The sequence below is a fragment of the Tachypleus tridentatus genome, chromosome 10, assembly GCF_004210375.1.
Source record: "Tachypleus tridentatus isolate NWPU-2018 chromosome 10, ASM421037v1, whole genome shotgun sequence".
Taxonomy (NCBI): Eukaryota; Metazoa; Arthropoda; class Merostomata; order Xiphosura; family Limulidae; genus Tachypleus; species Tachypleus tridentatus.
The window spans coordinates 113,940,771-113,960,317 of record NC_134834.1 but is presented as its reverse complement, the minus strand read 5'-3'; the positions used below and the strand labels follow the sequence as shown (position 1 = coordinate 113,960,317).

The 19,547-nt window shown below is 28.8% G+C and overlaps 1 protein-coding gene across 1 annotated transcript in view; it reads left to right on the top strand.

The window, feature by feature from the left end:
• The window catches only part of LOC143230112 (SCY1-like protein 2), a 457,312-nt gene that overhangs the window by 320,193 nt on the left and 117,572 nt on the right, over window positions 1-19,547 (top strand). The window contains exon 5 of the mRNA XM_076463162.1: window positions 18,406-18,566. Coding sequence (XP_076319277.1) covers window positions 18,406-18,566 — 161 coding nt within the window. The remainder of the gene's footprint in view (window positions 1-18,405; window positions 18,567-19,547) is intronic.

The window sequence follows — 19,547 nt, the reverse complement described above, 5'->3', positions numbered from 1 at the left end:
ATTAACAACAATATAAGGTACTAATACAAACTGTTGTAACTATGCAGCCTGTTAATAAAAGATATAATTAAATTAACAATAATATAAGGTAGTAATACAAACTGTTGTAACTATGCAGCCTGTTAATAGAAGATATAATTAAATTAGCATCAATATAAGGTAGTAATACAAACTGTTGTATTGATGAAGCCAGTTAAAAGATATATAATTAAATTAAAAGAATGTAAAATAATGATACAAACTGTTCTATCGATGTAGCTTGTTAATAGAAGATATAATTAAATCAACATCAATATGAAGCAGTGGGTGATACAAACTGTTGTATCGATGTAGCCTGTTAATAAAAAATATAATTAATTTAACATCAATATAAGGCAGTGATAAAAACTGTTGTAACTGTGTACCTACTTATCCTTCTATGAGTTATCAGTGTTATTTTGTAAGGCAGTAACGTGTGTTATTTTTCTTTTATGTACATCAATGAATCGAACCGTTCAATTCTGGTCGTACATTGGTGACCAATATTCAGTAAAACGATTCTGATAACAACAAAAATGTACTTAAGGATTATTGTAACCTTTCCATTAACCCTGTCTGATAGTTTTAACGTTAAGAAGAACGGGTTTCGATACCCGTCGTGGGCATAGCGCAGATAACACATTGGATTTAACAAGAAACTCACAAACAAATACATTGTAATACTGATATAAAGTTGCTTGTTTTGAGCAAAGCCACATTAGATTATCTGTTTTGTCCACTGGAAGGAATCGAGCCCTGTACTTTAGCGTTGTATGTTTGTAAGACATTGTTGTTCTACTGGAGAACATTCATACCATAGGATTTAAACATCTGCTTGCTGAACCAAACTGCGCTAATAAGATGTTAATACTTAAACGTAATTATTAAGTGTTAACGCATGAAACTGTAAAAAAAAAACACAAGAAAAAACATATATCAAAAGAGGTAAGAAAAAGTATTTATAACTAGTTGGAGTAACCGTCAGTTGGACAGGTGAAATGAAAACACCTGTGTAACAAAGGATAATAATCAGTACTTCTTTGTTTCCTTCTTAAGACAATGACAGTGTAACAAAAATAAAGTGTCATGATCAATAAAGTGTCATTCACCCTCCACACAGCATTCTCCAAGGATTTTGCTGTTTAAGCATTCACGAAACTTTCAACTGAGGCTTAAACCTCATGTGGTAATCATGTTGGTGGCAGCATTATGTTATGCGGAAGGTTCTCAGGATTGAGGGATGATAAGTGGTGGCAGCATTATGTTATGGGGAAGGTTCTCAGGATTGAGGGATGATAAGTGGTGGCAGCATTATGTTATGGGGAAGGTTCTCAGGATTGAGGGAATGATAAGTAGTGGCAGCATTATGTTATGGGGAAGGTTCTCAGGATTGAGGGAATGATAAGTGGTGGCAGCATTATGTTATGGGGAAGGTTCTCAGGATTGAGGGAATGATAAGTGGTGGCAGCATTATTGATGTTATGGGGAAGGTTCTCAAGATTGAGGGATGATAAGTCGTGGCAGCATTATGTTATGGGGAAGGTTCTCAGGATTGAGGGAATGATAAGTGGTGGCAGCATTATGTTATGGGGAAGGTTCTCAGGATTGAGGGGATGATAAGTGGTGGCAGCATTATGTTATGGGGAAGGTTCTCAGGATTGAGGGGATGATAAGTGGTGGCAGCATTATGTTATGGGGAAGGTTCTCAGGATTGAGGGATGATAAGTGGTGGCAGCATTATGTTATGGGGAAGGTTCTCAGGATTGAGGGGATGATAAGTGGTGGCAGCATTATGTTATGGGGAAGGTTCTCAAGATTGAGGGGATGATAAGTGGTGCCAAATACACAAAAATCCTAGAGGAAAACCAGCTTGGATCAGTTAATAATGTAAAAATATGTCGGAAATTCACATCTCGACAAGCACGAGGTTAAAGAGGATTTCCTGGAGTGGTCTAGTCAAAATTCTTAATGAAGCTAATAAAAAAATTATGGTGAGATTTATGGATTGAGTCCAGTAATGATCTCCAACGAACTTGTCAGAATTGGAGCAATTTTGTCAGGTAAAATAGGAAACAATTATACCATCCATTGTGCAGACTCCAAAAAACCTCACAGCAGTATTTACTGCCACCCAGTACTGATTTAGGGTACTAAATACTGCAATCAACAAATTCCAATATGTATATTTTCTTTGCAGGTTTCGCTGACTTTCCACATTCTTCAGGCATAACAATTGTTAGTTCAATCATTAAAGTTTTGGAAAGAAACAAGTCTATTAAAAACATTGTTTGCATTATTCGTATTTCATCGAAATGTGACGTTATTGGTAGGAGTGAATATTATTGAAAGAAACTGTACATATATAAATGTAATAAAAAGTGATTTACAAAATTAGATATGAAATTATATGGTGGTCTAATCCCCTCCATCATCTTCCTCATGTCATCCTGTATCGCCTTCCTCATGTCATCCTGTATCACCTTCCTCATGTCATCCTGTATCATCTTCCTCATGTCATCCTGTATTATCTTCCTCATGTCATCCTGTATCATCTTCCTCATGTCATCCTGTATCATCTTCCTCATGTCATCCTGTGTCATCTTCCTCATGTCATCCTGTATCACTGTGCCAAGTTTGGTGCTCATTGATCAAGAAACGTATAAGGAAAAGATACACAGACGTATTGACGTTTATTTATGTGGAATAGATATTGCCGTTTCTTTATGTAGATCAGATACACAGACGTATTGATGTTCATTTATAAGAAATAAATAGATCGACATATTGACGTTTATTTATATGAAACAGGAACACACATTTATTGATTTTATTTGTATGAAACAGGAACATACATTTATTGATTTTATTTGTATGAAACAGGAACACACATTTATTGACGTTTATTTATATAAAGCAGATACACACAGATATTGACGTTTATTTACCTTTACATATTTTTTACAACGTCTTCCGTTCTGTACTAACTCACGAACAACGGAACGAAGGTTATTTATTTATTAGTGAAAATATACATGTGGTTTTATAGCTTTCACTGCCTCAAAATGTCCCTCGTTGGTAATACAACGATAGGACTTTTCAGTTATCGCAAAATATACATGTGGTTTTACAAATTTCACTCCCTCAACATGTCCCTCGGTGGTAATACAACGATAAGACTTTTCAGTTATCGCAAAATATACATGTGGTTTTACAACTTTCACTCCCTCAACATGTCCCTCGGTGGTAATACAACGATAAGACTTTTCAGTTATCACTACAAATATTGTTTCCTCACCAGCAGCAGCCAACCTTAATAACAAACATATTGACTTCAACATAAGCCTAACATAATGGGAAACGTCTGAAGTAATGGGTGAAAAACCTTTGTATCCTGGATCTTCGTGTGTGTGTACGAGAGACTGTGATATTTAAGAGATGTTATACATATATATATAGCGTCAAAGTAAAGAATTCAATAACTTTTTTTATAATCTTTCACGTGAGACTCGCACAAGCAAGAAGTTATAGCCCGCGGACGAAGAACATGTGAACATCCTGGAATAGGCTATTCGTTTAAATAAAAGCTTTTAATTTCTCAAGGCTTTATCTAGAATTGTGAAGGCCCAATTTTGAAAACGTTATGAGGTTTCAATATCAGAACAAGTATTCATGTATCTAAAAATCACATAATAAATTATAAATACTAGGATAAAACTGTCATATGTGTTTAAAACAAGGAGTAATTGTAGCCACATTTTATAAACATTAAAATACAATATTCATAATTATATCAATTTACTGGTAATAGCCACATTTTATAAACATTACAATATAATATTCATAATTATATCAATTTACTGGTAATAGCCACATTTTATAAACATTACAATATAATATTCATTATTATATCAATTTACTGGTAATAGCCACATTTTATAAACATTACAATATAATATACATAATTATATCAATTTACTGGTAATAGCCACATTTTATAAACATTAAAATACAATATTCATAATTATATCAATTTACTGGTAATAGCCACATTTTATAAACATTACAATATAATATTCATAATTATATCAATTTACTGGTAATAGCCACATTTTATAAACATTACAATATAATATACATAATTATATCAATTTACTGGTAATAGCCACATTTTATAAACATTACAATATAATATTCATTATTATATCAATTTACTGGTAATAGACACATTTTATAAACATTACAAATAATATACATAATTATATCAACTTACTGGTAATAGCCACATTTTATAAACATTAAAATACAATATTCATAATTATATCAACTTACTGGTAATAACCACATTTTATAAACATTACAATATAATATACATAATTATATCAATTTACTGGTAATAGCCACATTTTATAAACATTACAATATAATATACATAATTATATCAATTTACTGGTAATAGCCACATTTTATAAACATTACAATATAATATACATAATTATATCAATTTACTGGTAATAGCCACATTTTATAAACATTAGAATATAATATTCATAATTATATCAATTTACTGGTAATAACCACATTTTATAAACATTACAATATAATATACATAATTATATCAATTTACTGGTAATAGCCACATTTTATAAACATTACAATACAATATTCATAATTATATCAATTTACTGGTAATAGCCACATTTTATAAACATTACAATATAATATACATAATTATATCAACTTACTGGTAATAGCCACATTTTATAAACATTAAAATACAATATTCATAATTATATCAACTTACTGGTAATAACCACATTTTATAAACATTACAAATAATATACATAATTATATCAATTTACTGGTAATAGCCACATTTTATAAACATTACAATATAATATACATAATTATATCAATTTACTGGTAATAGCCACATTTTATAAACATTACAATATAATATACATAATTATATCAATTTACTGGTAATAGCCACATTTTATAAACATTACAATATAATATACATAATTATATCAATTTACTGGTAATAACCACATTTTATAAACATTACAATATAATATACATAATTATATCAATTTACTGGTAATAACCACATTTTATAAACATTACAATACAATATTCATAATTATATCAATTTACTGGTAATAGCCACATTTTATAAACATTACAATATAATATACATAATTATATCAATTTACTGGTAATAGCCACATTTTATAAACATTACAATATAATATACATAATTATATCAATTTACTGGTAATAACCACATTTTATAAACATTACAATATAATATACATAATTATATCAATTTACTGGTAATAACCACATTTTATAAACATTACAATACAATATTCATAATTATATCAATTTACTGGTAATAGCCACATTTTATAAACATTACAAATAATATACATAATTATATCAACTTACTGGTAATAGCCACATTTTATAAACATTACAATATAATATTCATAATTATATCAATTTACTGGTAATAGCCACATTTTATAAACATTAGAATAACCTAGTCTGGTAAATGTTTTAAAAATTTAAAACATATTTTATGTACTTGCTACAAAGTGGTTGGTTGTTTTTCTTAATATTATGTACTTTCTACAAAGTGATTGGTTGTTTTTCTTAATATTATGTACTTGCTACAAAGTGGTTGGTTGTTTTTCTTAATATTTTGGTTTTTTTATTGTTTCCTATTAAGATACACAATGGGCTTATTTAGTTTTACCAGTTCACAAGTATCAAAACTATACTTGTAACGTTATAAGCCTACTGATTTACAAATGAGGGTGATTCTTAGCTGAGAAGGTGTTCCACTTCAACGAACGTTTACTTTGTCAAATAACTTTTTAATCATTTTTTCTAAGGTGATGTTATTTATTCTTTGTTATTTATTCGGTTATGCAGATTGAGTCAAGGTTCAAATGTTGGAAATCATCAGCTCTCAATAGCAAAAATAAAAATAAACCAAGATATGCACTGACCGTCTACTCATAAGAGATCATCTTAAATGATATGTCTTCATGTTTTAACTGTTTCTTACACTAAGTATGGCACTAGATTTAAAACAAAGAAGGAAACTTTCACGTTAATCAATGAGTAACGATAATAATAAAGAAATATTTTATCCAAATACCTGATCATTGTGTCCACTGTGACAAATACCTGATCATTGTGTCCACTGTGACAAATTTCTAATCGTTGTGTCCACTGTGACAAATACCTGATCATTGTGTCCACTGTGACAAATACCTGATCATTGTGTCAACTGTGACAAATTTCTAATCGTTGTGTCCACTGTGACAAATACCTGATCATTGAGTCCACTGTGACAAATACCTGATCATTGAGTCGACTGTGACAAATACCTGGTCATTCAGTCCACTGTGACAAATACCTGATCGTTGAGTCCACTGTGACAAATACCTGATCATTAAGTTCACTGTGACAAATACCTGATCACTGAGTCCACTGTGACAAATACCTGATCACTGAGTCCACTGTGACAAATACCTGATCACTGAGTCCACTGTGACAAATACCTGATCATTGAGTCCACTGTGACAAATACCTGATCATTGTGTCCACTGTGACAAATATAAGAAATGTTTATTCAAATACCCACCTCTTTCAAGTAATTCTAAGAACCAGCTGTATGTTACACTAGCTAGGTGAAATCAAAATAACTAGCTATTTTTATCCGCTTATCTATCTTTAAATTTATGATCGTTATGGTACAAAAATCACTAGTTAAATAAAATAAATACGTCATTGAACCAGTTCACCATTAACGTCAAAAAAGACAACGGGAACAGCTCAATCACAATATGTTGTTCTGAACTGAGTCAGATGTGTCAAGTTGTGAAATCAATGGTTAAGACACTTTAGTAAAACAGCTCATGCACAGCTCGCTGAAGCCTTCAGTTACTTACTTCGAGACCCGAAAAACTGTTAATAGTTACATCAATTCGCATAAAGAAAAGAAACGTATTCAGCAGTGAAGGACACCTATTGATCTTCTCATCCTGTGGAATGGTACAATTGGTATCGTGACACCCTCGGTGTGCCAATATGATGGTGTGGTCAGCTGTGAAATCATCTTACTTGTTGACCTGCGATCCCTTCGTGCTAATGTTATCGGCACATTCCCTGAAGAAGGCGAAAGTGGACGTAATTCAGTGACCGTCCACTCTCCTTAAATACTGAAGAAATGTAGCATCAGTCAAATGAGTCCAGATGGTCTGGAAACAACTCTTCCAGAGGAGAGGCCAAGGATATTCAAATACTTTATCAAAGTTACTTGCTTAGAATCATCTTGATGTCTGATAGTTAGACAAAAATAAACAAGTTTGTTGTATAATACAATGCTACACAAAAGCTATCTTTGTTCTGCTCACCACTTGTAATGAAACCCGATCTCTTCCAGAGGAGAGGACAAGGATATTCAAATACTTTATCAAAGTTACATGCTTAGAATCATCTTGATGTCTGATAGTTAGACAAAAATAAACAAGTTTGTTGTATAATACAATGCTACACAATAGCTATCTTTGTTCTGCTCACCACTTGTAATGAAACCCGATCTCTTCCAGAGGAGAGGACAAGGATATTCAACTACTTTATCAAAGTTACATGCTTAGAATCATCTTGATGTCTGATAGTTAGACAAAAATAAACAAGTTTGTTGTATAATACAATGCTACACAATAGCTATCTTTGTTCTGCTCACAACTTGTAATGAAACCCGATTTTTAGCGCTATAAGCCTTCAAGTTTGGTAGTTTATGGGAGAAATTATTAGAACAACAAAATTTGTCTTCTGCGCAATGACCTACCTTGCCCATTTAATAGAAATGGTTTCCTTCAGTAGAACGCACCCATCTACCCGATATTGTTAAATTTCTTAGATGCAACCATAACGTTCGAAAACATTGTTAACAAGTAAAAATAAAGTAACATTACACGTGAAATATTAAACACTATTTTACCAAGAAACTTCTAAAGTATACGTACCTTTAAAATGTTAATTAACAAAGACTCTTAGGTTTGGAGTTTTTCTTATGGAATCTGACTATTTCAGTTTATTATTAATTAGCTGAGGACATTCAAGTACTCAACTAAAATAAAAAGCCAAATCAATGAAAGTTGTTATGTTCCACTCCGTTACCGAAAATTTTAATGATGTGACGGAGTACACCTCACTTCTAATGATGTATGAAAACCATTTCTTATCACAACGGTCAACGAAATATTTTGCATGACTGAATGACACCGTTCACACGTACTTCTTGTTGTCATGGCAACCGTTCTCTCCTCCGGTTTCGTCTTGTTAAATACGGAGTGAAAACGTTTGGTTGTTAGAGGTCCTATCGTGGCCAAATCATCAAGTATGGCATATCTGAGCACGTGCTCTGGCGCCAGAATATACCTCCTACCATAATTTCACCAGTATTAGTATATTTTCCTATATATATCCACACATGTCAAGAGTTAGACACCTGCGCTTATATCAATCAATATCTAGTGACCCAAGAAAACATTACTAACCGGAAGTGAACATAAAGACCGCCTGGGGAGATAATTATGAATTAGCTTGGATTAAAATAATGCAACTTCCGATGTAAGTCAAAGAATTTAAAGTTCTTAAAGAAACGATTTCCTCTAATATATTCTTCGTTCTGACTCAACCATAGTATTAGGCTATAGTTCAAAATCTTTGGCTATGGTTTATCTCGTATTACCGTTTAATTCTAGAATCTCTTGGTTAAAACAAACACTTGTCATCAGTCTAGTCATTTCAATTCTAGAATCTCTTGGTTAAAACAAACACTTGTCATCAGTCTTGTCATTTCAATTCTAGAATCTCTTGGTTAAAACAAATACTTGTCATCAGTCTAGTCATTTCAATTCTAGAATTATTTGGTTAAAACAAACACTTGTCATCAGTCTAGTCATTTCAATTCTAGAATTATTTGGTTAAAACAAACACTTGTCATCAGTCTAGTCATTTCAATTCTAGAATCTCTTGTTAAAACAAACACTTGTCATCAGTCTAGTCATTTCAATTCTAGAATTATTTGGTTAAAACAAACACTTGTCATCAGTCTAGTCATTTCAATTCTAGAATCTCTTGGTTAAAACAAACACTTGTCATAAGTCTAGTCATTTCAATTCTAGAATCTCTTGGTTAAAACAAACACTTGTCATCAGTCTAGTCATTTCAATTCTAGAATCTCTTGGTTAAAACAAACACTTGTCATCAGTCTAGTCATTTCAATTCTAGAATTATTTGGTTAAAACAAACACTTGTCGTCAGTCTAGTCATTTCAATTCTAGAATCTCTTGGTTAAAACAAACACTTGTCATCAGTCTAGTCATTTCAATTCTAGAATCTCTTGGTTAAAACAAACACTTTTCATTCGTCTATTCACAGTTATTCAAATCGTATAGTAATCTACTTCACTACACGTACATTAAAAAATATCCCAGAGACACCAGGATAATCGTTTATTTGCTTGTCTTAAACAAAAGTCACGTTTGGCTATCTATATACGACAATATTCCAAACGATGTCCTTTTATAACGTTGATGTAATTACGATATTTAAGAAAATATTCCAAACATTGAGGCCCAGTATGGTTAGAAGCTTAATTCCCATCTGAGGGTCAAGGGTTCAATTCTTTGTCCCACCAAATGTGCTCTCTTTTTCAGTCGTGGAGGCGATATCAAATGACAGTGAAATTGAAAACACGATAATGGTAAGATATGAAGAGAGTAGACGTGTTTTGTTTAGAAAATTAACTTAGAACGGACATCTGATTGTTATTTATCAAGCAAGGTAAGATATCTTATGAACATTGATCAGCAAGAAAACAGTGAATAGAAATAAGTGGAAGAAAACAGAAAACATGGAAAACGGTTTAATGAATATTAATAGGTATTTACAAAAGTTACATCTCAGAAGAGCGAGAAAATAACGTTTATTTGTCAGACTGGACTTCGGTTGAAGAGTCCAGAAGGCTGAACACTATTTAAAGTAGCAATCCATCAGGATAAACCAATCTCTCTACATGTCTCAAGTTTCAAGCCGGTTTCATTGCCAATGAGATTAAGTTAATTACAGAACGACCGGGTTGATGAAACTGTTGAGCAACATTTTCTGTGTCAACAGATTTATGGTTGTTGAAACGTTCTCCACGTGTTGTCCGATCTACTGGGTATTAGATATTGTACACTGTAAAGATACATAGCGTTGTGGAGGTAATTTGTTCAGCGATTTTGAAATGTTTATGGATGAATTTGACGGTTATAAGTTGCTATGAATAACTTGTATAAGCGTTATCACGTCAATAACAAACACCCAGTCATGAGCTGCAGTTTTTGCTCTTCCGGAATGTGAAGAAAAACGCGTCTCTAACGATTAAAACGTTGAGCGAGATAAATTTGTTTTTTTATTTTTACTTTCTTCAAAATATGCGAAATGTTTCTGATTGTAACGTAATAATCAGAAGATATTTGTTTGAAACTTTACTATAACTCAGTTTAATCAAGGTTTGTGTTGTTTTCCGATCTGTCTGTCACTTTCACTATATTTATATCTGAGGTGTGATAAATTTCTCATCGTTTGTGTGTTTCTGAAACATATAACGTCAGTAAATATTGCTTTGTTTGATTCGCTATTAAGTAATCCACGGACTCAAACTACTAACTATATAAGTAAAACATGAATACAAAGTGCTAACTACGGAAGTAAAACATGAATACAAAGTACTAACTATATAAGTAAAACATGAATACAAAGTACTAACTATACAAGAAAAACATGAATACAAAGTACTAACTATATAAGTAAAACATGAACACAAAATACTAACTATACAAGAAAAACATGAATACAAAATATTAACTATATAAGTAAAACATGAATACAAAGTACTAACTATATAAGTAAAACATGAATACAAAGTTCTAACTTTAATAAGTAAAACATGAATACAAAGTAGTAACTATATAAGTGAAACATGAATACAAAATACTAACCATATAAATAAAAAATAAATAGAAAGAGCTAACTATATAAATAAAAAATGAATAGAAAGTGCTAACTATATAAGTAGAACATGAATAGAAAGTAATATCTATAAAAGTAAAACATGAATACAACGTACTAACAATATAAGTAAAACACGAATACAAAATACTAACTATACAAGTATAACATGAATACAAAGTACTAACTATATAAGTAAACCATGAACACAAAGTACTAACTATACAAGAAAAACATGAATACAAAGAACTTACTATATAAGTAAAGCATGAAAACAAAGTAGTAACTATATAAGTAAAACACGCATACAAAATACTAACTATACAAGTAAAACATGAATACAAAATATTAACTATATAAGTAAAACATGAATACAAAGTACTAACTATATAAGTAAAACATGAATAGAAAGTAATATCTATATAAGTAAAACATGAATACAAAGTGCTAACTATATAAGTAAAACACGCATACAAAAATACTAACTATACAAGTAAAAGCATGAATACAAAGTACTAACAAATTAAGTAAAACATGAATACAAAGTACTAACTATATAAGTGAAACATGAATACAAAGTAGTAACTATATAAATAAAACATGACTACAAAGTACTAACTATATAAAAAACCTTTAACACAAAGTACCAACTAAATAAGTAATACATGAATACAAAGTAATTAACTATATATGTAAAACATGAAAACAAAGTACTAACTATATAAGTAAAGAATGAATACGAAATATTAACTTTTTAAGTAAAACATGAATACAAAGTACTAACTATATAAGTAAAACATGAATACAAAGTATTAACTACATAAGTAAAACATGAATACAAAGTACTAACAATATCAGTAAAACACGAATACAAAGTACTAACTATACAAGTAAATCTTGAATACAAAGTACTAACAAAATAAGTAAAACATGAATACAAAGTACTATCTATATAAGTAAAACATGAATACAAAGTGCTAACTATATAAGTAAAACACGCATACAAAATACTAACTATACAAGTAAAGCATGAATACAAAGTACTAACAAATTAAGTAAAACATGAATACAAAGTACTAACTATATAAGTGAAACATGAATACAAAGTAGTAACTATATAAATAAAACATGACTACAAAGTACTAACTATATAAAAAACCTTTAACACAAAGTACCAACTAAATAAGTAATACATGAATACAAAGTACTAACTATATATGTAAAACATGAAAACAAAGTAATAACTATATAAGTAAAGAATGAATACAGAAATATTAACTTTTAAGTAAAACATGAATACAAAGTACTAACTATATAAGTAAAACATGAATACAAAGTATTAACTACATAAGTAAAACATGAATACAAAGTACTAACAATATCAGTAAAACACGAATACAAAATACTAACTATACAAGTAAATCATGAATACAAAGTACTAACAAAATAAGTAAAACATGAATACAAAGTACTAACTATATAAGTGAAACATGAATACAAAGTAGTAACTATATAAGTAAAACATTAATTCAAAATAGTAACTAAGTAAGTAAAACATGAATACAAAGTACTAACTATATAAGTAAAACATGAATACAAAATACTAACCATATAAATAAAACATGAATACAAAGTAATATCTAAATAAGTAAAACATGAATACAAAATACTAACTATACAAGTATAACATGAATACAAAGTACTAACAATATAAGTAAAACACGAATACAAAATACTAACTATACAAGTATAACACGAATACAAAGTACTGACTATATAAGTAAACCATTAACACAAAGTACTAACTATACAAGAAAAACATGAATACAAAGTACTTACTATATAAGTAAAGCATGAATACAAAGTACTAATTATATAAGTAAACCATGAACACAAAGTAGTAACTATATAAGTAAAACACGCATACAAAATACTAACGATACAAGTAAAACATGAATACAAAGTACTAACTACAAAAGTAAAACATAAATACAAAGTACTAACCATATAAATAAAACATGAAAAGAAAGTGCTAACTATATAAATAAAAAAAATGAATAGAAAGTGCTAACTATATAAGTAGAACATGAATAGAAAGTAATATCTATATAAGTAAAACATGAATACAACGTACTAACAATATAAGTAAAACACGAATACAAAATACTAACTATACAAGTAAATCTTGAATACAAAGTACTAACAAAATAAGTAAAACATGAATACAAAGTACTAACTATATAAGTGAAACATGAATACAAAATACTAACCATATAAATAAAAAATAAATAGAAAGAGCTAACTATATAAATAAAAAATGAATAGAAAGTGCTAACTATATAAGTAGAACATGAATAGAAAGTAATATCTATATAAGTAAAACATGAATACAACGTACTAACAATATAAGTAAAACACGAATACAAAATACTAACTATACAAGTATAACATGAATACAAAGTACTAACTATATAAGTAAACCATGAACACAAAGTACTAACTATACAAGAAAAACATGAATACAAAGAACTTACTATATAAGTAAAGCATGAAAACAAAGTAGTAACTATATAAGTAAAACACGCATACAAAATACTAACTATACAAGTAAAACATGAATACAAAATATTAACTATATAAGTAAAACATGAATACAAAGTACTAACTATATAAGTAAAACATGAATAGAAAGTAATATCTATATAAGTAAAACATGAATACAAAGTGCTAACTATATAAGTAAAACACGCATACAAAATACTAACTATACAAGTAAAGCATGAATACAAAGTACTAACAAATTAAGTAAAACATGAATACAAAGTACTAACTATATAAGTGAAACATGAATACAAAGTAGTAACTATATAAATAAAACATGACTACAAAGTACTAACTATATAAAAAACCTTTAACACAAAGTACCAACTAAATAAGTAATACATGAATACAAAGTACTAACTATATATGTAAAACATGAAAACAAAGTACTAACTATATAAGTAAAGAATGAATACGAAATATTAACTTTTTAAGTAAAACATGAATACAAAGTACTAACTATATAAGTAAAACATGAATACAAAGTATTAACTACATAAGTAAAACATGAATACAAAGTACTAACAATATCAGTAAAACACGAATACAAAATACTAACTATACAAGTAAATCTTGAATACAAAGTACTAACAAAATAAGTAAAACATGAATACAAAGTACTAACTATATAAGTGAAACATGAATACAAAGTAGTAACTATATAAGTAAAACATGAATACAACGTACTAACAATATAAGTAAAACACGAATACAAAATATTAACTATACAAGTAAATCTTGAATACAAAGTACTAACAAAATAAGTAAAACATGAATACAAAGTACTAACTATATAAGTGAAACATGAATACAAAGTAGTAACTATATAAGTAAAACATAAATTCAAAATAGTAACTAAGTAAGTAAAACATGAATACAAAGTACTAACCATATAAATAAAACATGAATAGAAAGTGCTAACTATATAAATAAAAAATGAATAGAAAGTAATATCTAAATAAGTAAAACATGAATACAACGTACTAACAATATAAGTAAAACACGAATACAAAATACTAACTATACAAGTATAACATGAATACAAAGTACTAACTATATAAGTAAACCATTAACACAAAGTACTAACTATACAAGAAAAACATGAATACAAAGTACTTACTATATAAGTAAAGCATGAATACAAAGTACTAATTATATAAGTAAACCATGAACACAAAGTAGTAACTATATAAGTAAAACACGCATACAAAATACTAACTATACAAGTAAAACATGAATACAAAGTACTAACTACAAAAGTAAAACATAAATACAAAGTACTAACTACAAAAGTAAAACATAAATACAAAGTACTAACCATATAAATAAAACATGAATAGAAAGTGCTAACTATATAAATAAAAAATGAATAGAAAGTGCTAACTATATAAGTAGAACATGAATAGAAAGTAATATCTATATAAGTAAAACATGAATACAACGTACTAACAAAATAAGTAAAACACGAATACAAAATACTAACTATACAAGTAAACCTTGAATACAAAGCACTAACAAAATAAGTAAAACATGAATACAAAGTACTAACAATATAAGTAAAACATGAATAGAAAGTAATATCTGTATAAGTAAAACATGAATACAAAGTGCTAACTATATAAGTAAAACACGCATACAAAATACTAACTATACAAGTAAAGCATGAATACAAAGTACTAACAAATTAAGTAAAACATGAATACAAAGTACTAACTATATAAGTGAAACATGAATACAAAGTAGTAACTATATAAATAAAACATGACTGCAAAGTACTAACTATATAAAAAACCTTTAACACAAAGTACCAACTAAATAAGTAATACATGAATACAAAGTACTAACTATATATGTAAAACATGAAAACAAAGTACTAACTATATAAGTAAAGAATGAATACGAAATATTAACTTTTTAAGTAAAACATGAATACAAAGTACTAACTATATAAGTAAAACATGAATACAAAGTATTAACTACATAAGTAAAACATGAATACAAAGTACTAACAATATCAGTAAAACACGAATACAAAATACTAACTATACAAGTAAATCTTGAATACAAAGTACTAACAAAATAAGTAAAACATGAATACAAAGTACTAACTATATAAGTGAAACATGAATACAAAGTAGTAACTATATAAGTAAAACATTAATTCAAAATAGTAACTAAGTAAGTAAAACATGAATACAAAGTACTAACTATATAAGTAAAACATGAATACAAAATACTAACCATATAAATAAAACATGAATACAAAGTAATATCTAAATAAGTAAAACATGAATACAAAATACTAACTATACAAGTATAACATGAATACAAAGTACTAACAATATAAGTAAAACACGAATACAAAATACTAACTATACAAGTATAACACGAATACAAAGTACTGACTATATAAGTAAACCATTAACACAAAGTACTAACTATACAAGAAAAACATGAATACAAAGTACTTACTATATAAGTAAAGCATGAATACAAAGTACTAATTATATAAGTAAATCATGAACACAAAGTAGTAACTATATAAGTAAAACACGCATACAAAATACTAACGATACAAGTAAAACATGAATACAAAGTACTAACTACAAAAGTAAAACATAAATACAAAGTACTAACCATATAAATAAAACATGAATAGAAAGTGCTAACTATATAAATAAAAAAAATGAATAGAAAGTGCTAACTATATAAGTAGAACATGAATAGAAAGTAATATCTATATAAGTAAAACATGAATACAACGTACTAACAATATAAGTAAAACACGAATACAAAATACTAACTATACAAGTAAATCTTGAATACAAAGTACTAACAAAATAAGTAAAACATGAATACAAAGTACTAACTATATAAGTGAAACATGAATACAAAGTAGTAACTATATAAGTATAACATGAATACAAAGTACTAACTATATAAGTAAACCATGAACACAAAGTACTAACTATACAAGAAAAACATGAATACAAAGTACTTACTATATAAGTAAAGCATGAATACAAAGTACTAATTATATAAGTAAACCATGAACACAAAGTAGTAACTATATAAGTAAAACACGCATACAAAATACTAACTATACAAGTAAAACATGAATACAAAGTACTAACGAATTAAGTAAAACATGAATACAAAGTACTAACCATATAAGTGAAACATGAATACAAAGTACTAACTGGAAAAGTAAAACATGAATACAAAGTACTAACTATATAAGTAAACCTTTAACACAAAGTACCAACTAAATAAGTAATACATGAATACAAAGTACTAACTATATATGTAAAACATGAAAACAAAGTACCAACTATATAACTAAAGAATGAATACGAAATATTAACTTTTTAAGTAAAACATGAATACAAAGTACTAACTATATAAGTAAAACATAAATACAAGTACTAAATATATAAGTAAAATATGAATAAAAAGTACTAACTATATAAGTAAAACATGAATACAAGGAACTAACTATATAAGTAAAACATGAATACAAAGTATTAACTATATAAGTAAACCATGAGCACAAAGTACTAACTATATAAGTAAAACATGAATACAAAGTACTAACTACGTATGTAAAACATGAATACAAAGTACAAACTATATAAGTAAAACATGAATACAAAGTATTAACTACATAAGTAAAACATGAATACAAAGTACTAACTACATAAGTAAAACATTAACACAAAGTACTTACTATATAAGTAAACCATGAATACAAAGTATTAACTATATAAGTAAAACACGAATACAAATTACTAACTATTTAAGTAAAACATGAAAACAAAGTATTAACTACATAAGTAAAACATAAATACAAAGTATTAACTATATCACACAAATATGAATACAAAGTACTAACTATACAAGTAAAACATCAACAGAAAGTAATATCGATATAAGTAAAACACGAATACAAAGTACTAACTATACAAGTAAAGCTTGAATACAAAGGACTAACAAAATAAATAAAACATGAATACAAAGTAGGAACTATATAAGTGAAACATGAATACAAAATACTAACCATATAAATAAAAAATAAATAGAAAGTGCTAACTATATAAATAAAAAATGAATAGAAAGTGCTAACTATATAAGTAGAACATGAATAAAAAGTAATATCTATATAAGTAAAACATGAATACAACGTACTAACAATATAAGTAAAACACGAATACAAAATACTAACTATACAAGTAAATCTTGAATACAAAGTACTAACAAAATAAGTAAAACATGAATACAAAGTACTAACTATATAAGTGAAACATGAATACAAAGTAGTAACTATATAAGTATAACATGAATACAAAGTACTAACTATATAAGTAAACCATGAACACAAAGTACTAAGTATACAAGAAAAACATGAATACAAAGTACTTACTATATAAGTAAAGCATGAATACAGAGTACTAATTATATAAGTAAAACATGAATACAAAGTTCTCACTACATAAACAAGAGTACTATATATTATTTAAAAGCACAGATGTCAACAAAACTAGTATTGTGTGTATATTTATGAGTAAGTTATTCTGTTGATTTGTTGTAGCGGGTGAAGAGTTTGATAAACAAACTTTAGTAAGTTATGGTCTTTGAGATCAGTAATAATCGACTGACGTATTAGATATAAAATTTTAAAGAAGTGTTTTCCCTATTTACTTCTGGTAGGTGGCGTCAGTGTTTATTTTCGAAAAGCGAGTGGCAGACAAACTTTACAAACCGAGGAGGAAAGAGACAATAATAGAAATTCTTCGATTTAGCGTCCGACAACTTGACCGCTTCAAACATCCAAAGTTACTGAACCTTTATCACCCAATTGAGGAGTCGCGGTAAGATGAAGTTTGTGGTGAGCCGTTTTCTTTCACAATTAGTCCAGGTAAGTTCATGTTTGAGGTGAACCTCTTTTGTTCACAGTTAGTCCAGGTAAGTTCAAGTTTGAGGTGAACCTCTTTTGTTCACAGTTAGTCCAGGTAAGTTCAAGTTTGTGGTCAGTTTGTTCTTTTCATAGTGAGTCCAGGTAAGTTCAAGTTTTTTGTGAGTTTGTTCTGTTCTCGTTTAGGCCAAGTAAGTTGAAGTTTGTGGTCAGTTTGTTCTGTTCACGGTTAGTCCAGGTAAGTTCAAGTGTGAGGTGAACTTGTTTTGTTCACAGTCAGTCCAGGTAAGTTCAAGTTCGAGGTGAACTTGTTTTGTTCACTCTAAGTCCAGGTAAGTTCAAGTTTTAGGTGAACTTGTTTTGTTCACAGTTAGTCCAGGTAAGTTCAAGTTCAAGGTGAACTTGTTTTGTACACAGTTAGTCCAGGTGAGTTCAAGTTTGAGGTGAACTTGTTTTGTTCACAGTTAGTCCAGGTAAGTTCAAGTTTGAGGTGAACTTGTTTTGTTCACAGTTAGTCAAGGTAAGTTCAAGTTTGTGGTGAGATTGTTTTGTTCACGGTGAGTCCAGGTAAGTTCAAGTGTGAGGTGAACTTGTTTTGTTCACACTAAGTCCAGGTAAGTTCAAGTTTGAGGTGAACTTGTTTTGTTCACACTAAGTCCAGGTAAGTTCAAGTTTGAGGTGAACTTGTTTTGTTCACAGTTAGTCCAGGTAAGTTCAAGTTCGAGGTGAACTTGTTTTGTACACAAGGTAAGTTAGTCCAGGTGAGTTCAAGTTTGAGGTGAACTTGTTTTGTTCACAGTTAGTCCAGGTAAGTTTAAGTTTGAGGTGAACTTGTTTTGTTCACAGTTAGTCAAGGTAAGTTCAAGTTTGTGGTGAGATTGTTTTGTTCACGGTGAGTCCAGGTAAGTTCATGTGTGAGGTGAACTTGTTTTGTTCA